The following is a 7,661-nucleotide window of genomic DNA, read 5'->3' as shown; positions in this document are numbered from 1 at the left end:
ACAATTGAATTGAAGAGTTGTTGTGCTGAGTTGAAGTTGACTTTCTGCAGATTTAGTTTCTGGTTTATTGAAGCTACTGATTGATAGGCTTTGTTCATTAGATGGCTTAGATGGTGATTGGGAGATAACGTGCTCGAAAAAATTACGCCTAGATAACAGAAGGTGATAGCAAATTCAACTTCTTTTTTCGATATATAGAATTTGTCATCGACAGCTAAACGGCCACCTCTTCTAAATTTCATGCATTTTGTCTTGTTCACATTAATTTTCAAATAATTCCTGCTACAATACCTGTTCAGATTATTCAAACTTTTTTGTAGTTGGCCTTGGCTATGGCTCCCAAGTACTAAGTCATCAGCGTAAAATATAACATCTAGACCCTTGCATTTCAACTCAAAATATAAATCAGCTATGAATAAACTAAACAAGAGTGGTGAGAGTTTGTCTCCTTGTGCTACTCCTGTTTTCTGTTCAATCTCGTTTGACAGGAATTCTCCATCAAGGATCTGCTGAAAGTTGCATTTTAGCACTGATTGTATTGTGTGTAGAATGTTCCCATGGAGCCCCATTTTGATCAGTTTTGTAAGCAGCAGGTTCCTATTCACGAAGTCGAAAGCTTTTTCGTAGTCAATGAAGCAGGCATAGTATTTGCCACTGCAGCTGATGTTATGATTGATTGCTCTTTTAAAGTGCGAAACTGCGTCGATTGTTGACAGTTTAAAGTTTGATTTTTTTCGACCCATGATCACAAACGCTGGTAAATGATACCCGTGAACAACTTGTACATGCAACATAATAGGCTAATGCCTCTGTAGGAACTTGGTTCTGCTTTGCTCCCTTTTCCTTTGTACAGTGGTTTAATATATGATAACTTCCAAATTCGGGGTACATTATGCTCCGCAAAGCAGAGGTTAAATAAATGGAATACGTATCTTTGCATTGGATGAAAACCTAATTTAATACTTGTGTTGGTTATTCCATCTGGTCCCGCTGCCTTACCAGCTTTTAACTTTGAAGCTTCATCGGTAATTTCTTCCAGTGTTATTGGATCATTCAAATACCCGGTATATTTCCAGTTTGAAAAACAATAATCTTGGTTTCCTAAGGTTTGCTCGTCTAGAAGTTTATCCGATATTTCGCCCTCAGCTTTAAATAGACCTTCGAAATATGATTCCCAAACTGGAATTGTAATTCCAGATACTTTTGTTAAAACTTTCTTTGATTTCAGAAATTTCCAAAATTCTCGCCTTTCCGATTCCGCTTTTCTGATTATGAAACTTTTGCGATCTATTTCATGCATCATTTTGTGTTTTCTGCAAAGTTTCTTAAAGGCTCTTTTCATTTTAAAGTAATCAGAATCTGCTTTATGTCTCTGTCTGTATCCAGCTTTCAGCTGCCTATGCAATATGTACAGTTCTCTTTTGAACCATTTCGGTGATTTTCTTTCATGCATAACGGTTGCCGATTCTTGAATAGCCTTGGCGAATTCGTCATACGATGTCCAATGCGTTGCTATCGTGTGGATTTTGAACGCTTTTCATTCGTTCGTTCAATTGTTCAATATCAAATTTACGCATTTGCTTCTTTCTGCTTTCAGCTATATCTTGTCTGTGTTTTAGATCAAAGCAGCAAGAAACCGGCTTGTGCTTTGTTAACAATGAATTGTTGATCTTTATCTCGTTAAAATGTTCTAGGAGTTCCTTGCTTACGAAAAATAAATCGATAACGCTTTTACCGTACTGAAATTCGTACGTTACCTCTTTAATATCGTTAACACAATGAAGATTCCAATTAATTAAAAATTCGCAAAGTGAGTTGCCTCTTTCGTATGAGTCAAGTCTGCAATTGAAGTCGCCGCCCAGGACCATACGTGCTTTGCCTTGACAGCATTGAAAAGCTTTGGTAAGTGCTTGATATATGGTCTCTAGATCTGTTTTTGGCGGAAAATATGCTACAATTATAATTACGCTGAATTCTTTGATCTGCAGAGCTAATAATTTATTGTTCTGATGGAGAACATTGCATGTAATTCTTAATTGTTTACTCAAGGCAATTGCTAAGCCGCTTTGCTACACCTCAACCACAACACTACTGAATTTGACTGCAGTGATTCTACCTCAAATAATCAAATTTTCGTATACTGGAAGTTCTGTTAGGCATGCGAAATTCTCATGAAAATATTTAATAATATTCCCGCAATTTTAGAAGTCAGACCCGTATCATTTAAGCAACTACATTTTAATTGAAACTGGCTTATCTTAAATGAACGAAAGTCTCCGTACTCCAATTTCTGCTTGTAATACCGATTGAAAATTCTTTTGATTTTATCGTGTTTTAAATGCCGTATCCTATCCTTGGCTATAAAAGCTGTCGAATCGAAGACTTTGCTTGATGTCCGTCACAAAATCTCAATGTTAACTAACCTCCCTTATCTTGTTGCGAGAGCGCTTCACCTGGAGAAGATTTCAGAGAGACATGGTTGTTCATCTATTCTGTTTCCAGCCGCACTTGTCGGCTTCTATATTACTATAACTCCTCCCCCATGAGGGTTATTTTGCATATCGTTAAGCAATATTAACTAAAAATTCACACTTTTGGCTTGATAGCCGAACAAGAATAGATACGTTTCTGCCTTTTCGCCACTATCGTGGCATCATGATATTGTGATCCCTCCATAATGTGACCACTCCCTTTGTGATGCTATTTACTGAGATAAGGTTCGAATTGGAAAAATAGGTAAATTAAGAAATGCCCTTCCCCAACACTGGGTGAATATTGGCTGGTCCGGGGCCCTCACAGCACTACGTTTTCATAAAGCATTTCGTATTGTTCAAATCTATCATTAAAATTATATATACAAAATGATAAGGTTCGAATAGTGTTTTAATTGACCTACATCTTGAAATTACTATAATTTTATGGTGATTGCTGAGGATATTGATTTGACAATAAGTTTGACTCTAGTTTAACAATAATTTCGATTTCACAAACTACAGCAATGTGACATTGGTTTTTTGGACAAAATGAAAATATTGCTGATGTGGAAACTGCAGCATCTTTGAAAAGCTACGACAAACTTAAAACTCGGAATGCAAAAGGGGAAACCACCTGGGGAAGTTGCCATGAAGTCTGTTCTACTACTACGAGTACTCCTACATAAAATTTTTTTTAGAATTATTTCCATATAGAATTTTGTTCTAACATAGAGTTTCTTTCAGATAAGTATTGGTATTATATAATACAAATAGTATTATAAAATCATGAGCTCGTACAAAAGATCACTATGCTTTCACTTTATGAAAAATGGAAAATGTGATTTGGGTGCCAATTGCAACTTAGCTCATGGGAACCGTGAGCTGAGATCTTACGAGAACCCTCTCTACAAGGCGCAGCTTTGTACAGCTTATGAGCAAGGGGGAATGTGTCAAATGGCAGACGACTGCCTGTTTGCTCATGGAGATGAAGAAATGAGGAACGATGACGTTCAGATGAGCTCAATTCAGCCACAAATTCAAAGGCTGAGTCTAAGCCCCGACTCTGAGAATGGTTCAATCAAAATTGAAAAGGAAAAGAAGGGCGGATTCAAGGTGAGTAGTGTTCTAAATCGCTTTCGAACGAACTCTAAAGCAATTATTGTTGACGGATTTTTTAAACAAAATTTGGGTCTTTACCATTATAGCCCCTCCCCCGCCATTGAAAAACCCCAAAACTATCAACTTTTCGAAAAAAATTTTGTGTCCCCCCTTTGACAGTAACATCCAAATGTCCCCCTCCCCCGTTGCGTGTCCAGTAAGACACATTTTCGGTAAATTTTGTCAGTTTTTGACGTTTTTGATGGGTACGGTTTGTTTTAGATGTTAGTCGGGAAGTAACACTGCCGTTTCAGTGGTTGTCAATTTGTAATCAGCCCATTTTGTATCAGTAAAAAAATTTAAAAAAAATTGAAAAAAATTGAAAAATTCAGTGTTAAAATTGCGTGAATTGCATTTTGCGCTGGGTTTCAGGTCTCAGAGGCAATTTTTTGTTGACCTCACCTCACCTGGTGGGCCTAATCATCGAAAAAAAACTTTGAAAAATTTTGGGAAAAATCAAAAATTTTTGAAGTATTAAATTTGTGTGAAATACATTTTGCAGCGGGTTTTTAATGCGATTTTTCGCTTGACCGATTTTTCGTCTGATCTATTTGACTTTTCGTCTTCAAAAACGGGATAACAGGTGGCGCCCAGCGGCTTTAAGTCTCATTAGAGGCAATTAATCAACATCTCTTGCGATAATAGCAGTTAAATAAACTGCCAGTGCAATAAATTTTAATGCCCGATCGACACTGGAAAAACACTTCAGCATTAGACTACGAGTTTATCACACTCTTTCATCGCCACTGTTACTAAGTAAACAGTGGCGATAAAAGAGTGGCTATAATCTCGTAGTCTAATGATGGAAACAGTTTGATAAAATTGTAGTCTAAAAAAACTTGTGTGGTGTGTGTGTGTTGTGTTGTGTGTTGTGTGTGTGGTGGGTGGTGTGTGCGGTGTGTGTGTCTGGGGTGTGTGTGGCGTGGTGTGTGTGTGGTGTATTGTGTGGTGTGTGTGTGTGTTCGTGAGTGTTTAATTGCTCTCAAACGAAGTTTGTAGCAATTATATTAGTCCTGTCGGTCTTTTTTTATGCGATTTTTCGCTTGACCGATTTTTCGTCTAACGCTTTTGACTTTTTGTCCTCAAAAACGGGATAAACAGGTAGCGCCCAGCGGACATTAAGTGCTCTTAGAGCCTTTCAGCTCTGTTTCAGCTCACACTGTTTTTGAGACTTATACTTATGGTGTGAAGGGGGGTTCTTAAAGGTTGAAGACACCCCCACTGTTGACCCCCCCACTATTGCCCCCACCGCCCCCCAATTTTTCAATTTTTCATTTGACAAATTTTATCAATTTTTTTGATAAAACTTGCATTTTTTTTCAAGTTTTTTGACAATTTTTGTCATTTTTTGAGTTTTTCCAGCCCTAGATGTCGAGGAGCCTCCTCTAGGGTTTTATTATAGTTTACTGCATAGTTTCTTGTGGTAGTGGAATGGTTTTAACATTTTAACATCACAAATTTTAGCAATTTTTGACAAAACGTGCATTTTTAAAAAAATTTTTTGGACATCTATTTTTCATTATCCGCGTCTTTCCGGACAGAGGGCCGAATAAACGTCCTTAAGGGTGTGATAATAGGTTACTGAAAAAATTTCAATTGCCATGGAATAGCTTTCAATTTTTTAATATGACAAATTTTACAAATATTTTTGATGAAACTTACATTTTTTTTCAAGTTTTTTGAAAAATTTTGTCGGTTGCGCCAGCCTAAAGAGCCGAGAAACCTCATGTAGGGTTTAAAAATAGGTTACTATATAGTTTCTAAATGTAATGGAATGTTTTCAGGATTTTAACATCACGAATTTTAGCAACCTTTTTGACGAAACGTACGAATTTTTTCAATTTTTTGGACATTTATTTTTCATTATCCGCGTCTTTCCGGACGCAGGGCCCAATAAACGTCCTTAAGGGTTTGAAGCTAAGTTACTGAAAAAATTTTATTTGCCACGGAATAGCTTTCAATTTTTCATTTGACAAATTTTATCAATTTTTTTGATAAAACTTGCATTTTTTTTCAAGTTTTTTGACAATTTTTGTCATTTTTTGAGTTTTTCCAGCCCTAGATGTCGAGGAGCCTCCTCTAGGGTTTTATTATAGTTTACTGCATAGTTTCTTGTGGTAGTGGAATGGTTTTAACATTTTAACATCACAAATTTTAGCAATTTTTGACAAAACGTGCATTTTTAAAAAAATTTTTTGGACATCTATTTTTCATTATCCGCGTCTTTCCGGACAAAGGGCCGAATAAACGTCCTTAAGGGTGTGATAATAGGTTACTGAAAAAATTTCAATTGCCATGGAATAGCTTTCAATTTTTTAATATGACAAATTTTACAAATATTTTTGATGAAACTTACATTTTTTTTCAAGTTTTTTGAAAAATTTTGTCGGTTGCGCCAGCCTAAAGAGCCGAGAAACCTCATATAGGGTTTTAAAATAGGTTACTATATAGTTTCTAAATGTAATGGAATGTTTTCAGGATTTTAACATCACGAATTTTAGCAACCTTTTTGACGAAACGTACGAATTTTTTCAATTTTTTGGACATTTATTTTTCATTATCCGCGTCTTTCCGGACGCAGGGCCCAATAAACGTCCTTAAGGGTTTGAAGCTAAGTTACTGAAAAAATTTTATTTGCCACGGAATAGCTTTCAATTTTTCATTTGACAAATTTTATCAATTTTTTTGATAAAACTTGCATTTTTTTTCAAGTTTTTTGACAATTTTTGTCATTTTTTGAGTTTTTCCAGCCCTAGATGTCGAGGAGCCTCCTCTAGGGTTTTATTATAGTTTACTGCATAGTTTCTTGTGGTAGTGGAATGGTTTTAACATTTTAACATCACAAATTTTAGCAATTTTTGACAAAACGTGCATTTTTAAAAAAATTTTTTGGACATCTATTTTTCATTATCCGCGTCTTTCCGGACAGAGGGCCGAATAAACGTCCTTAAGGGTGTGATAATAGGTTACTGAAAAAATTTCAATTGCCATGGAATAGCTTTCAATTTTTTAATATGACAAATTTTACAAATATTTTTGATGAAACTTACATTTTTTTTCAAGTTTTTTGAAAAATTTTGTCGGTTGCGCCAGCCTAAAGAGCCGAGAAACCTCATGTAGGGTTTTAAAATAGGTTACTATATAGTTTCTAAATGTAATGGAATGTTTTCAGGATTTTAACATCACGAATTTTAGCAACCTTTTTGACGAAACGTACGAATTTTTTCAATTTTTTGGACATTTATTTTTCATTATCCGCGTCTTTCCGGACGCAGGGCCCAATAAACGTCCTTAAGGGTTTGAAGCTAAGTTACTGAAAAAATTTTATTTGCCACGGAATAGCTTTCAATTTTTCATTTGACAAATTTTATCAATTTTTTTGATAAAACTTGCATTTTTTTTCAAGTTTTTTTTAAAAATTTTTGTCGGTTTTTAGGTTTCTCCAAACTCAAAAGCCACATAACCTTCTCTAGGGTTTGATTATAGGTTACTGCATAGCTTCTAGATGTAATGGAATAGTCTTAATAAAAAATAGTAATTTTTCCAGATTTTAATATCAGCCATTTTTAAAAATATTTGCAATTTTTCAATCTTTTTAATCTTTTTGAACTTTTAATCATTTTTTCCGGCACCAGGGTCATAGGGAACTTCTCAGGGCTTGATGATAAGCTGTTGCATAGTTTTCTAGAGTTAATGGAATGGTTCTCAATATTTTAAAGACTCCAGTTCTTAGCACTTTTTTGATAAAATTTAATTTTTTTTTCAAAGTTTTGGATGTTATCATGTTCCAAGTTTCTATCGTCATGAGCCAGTGACACTATTTAAAGCTGGGAATAGGGATACTGAATAGTATCTCGAGACAATGTAATGGATTTGAAGATTTTGTTATCTTGAATTTTAGCAAGATGTTTAGCTATTGTTTTCGAAATTTTTGAATAATTTTGTCCTTTTCCGAGTTTAACAATCATTAGTGGCCAACGAAGTGTTTCGTCTTGCGGATGGGTTACTTGACATAACTCCTTGGCAAAA

General features: G+C 35.2%; 1 protein-coding gene across 1 annotated transcript in view; it reads left to right on the top strand.

Moving 5' to 3' along the window:
- Window positions 1-3,222: 3,222 nt before the first annotated feature.
- The window catches only part of LOC142340994 (uncharacterized), a 20,651-nt gene continuing 16,212 nt past the window's right edge, over window positions 3,223-7,661 (top strand). Inside the window, exon 1 of the mRNA XM_075391802.1 lies at window positions 3,223-3,587. Coding sequence (XP_075247917.1) covers window positions 3,261-3,587 — 327 coding nt within the window. The 5' untranslated portion in view covers window positions 3,223-3,260. The remainder of the gene's footprint in view (window positions 3,588-7,661) is intronic.

The sequence above is a fragment of the Convolutriloba macropyga genome, chromosome 6 (assembly GCF_964194025.1).
Source record: "Convolutriloba macropyga chromosome 6, txConMacr16.3, whole genome shotgun sequence".
NCBI classification, from domain to species: domain Eukaryota; kingdom Metazoa; phylum Xenacoelomorpha; order Acoela; family Convolutidae; genus Convolutriloba; species Convolutriloba macropyga.
This window is presented reverse-complemented; position numbering and strand designations above follow the sequence as displayed.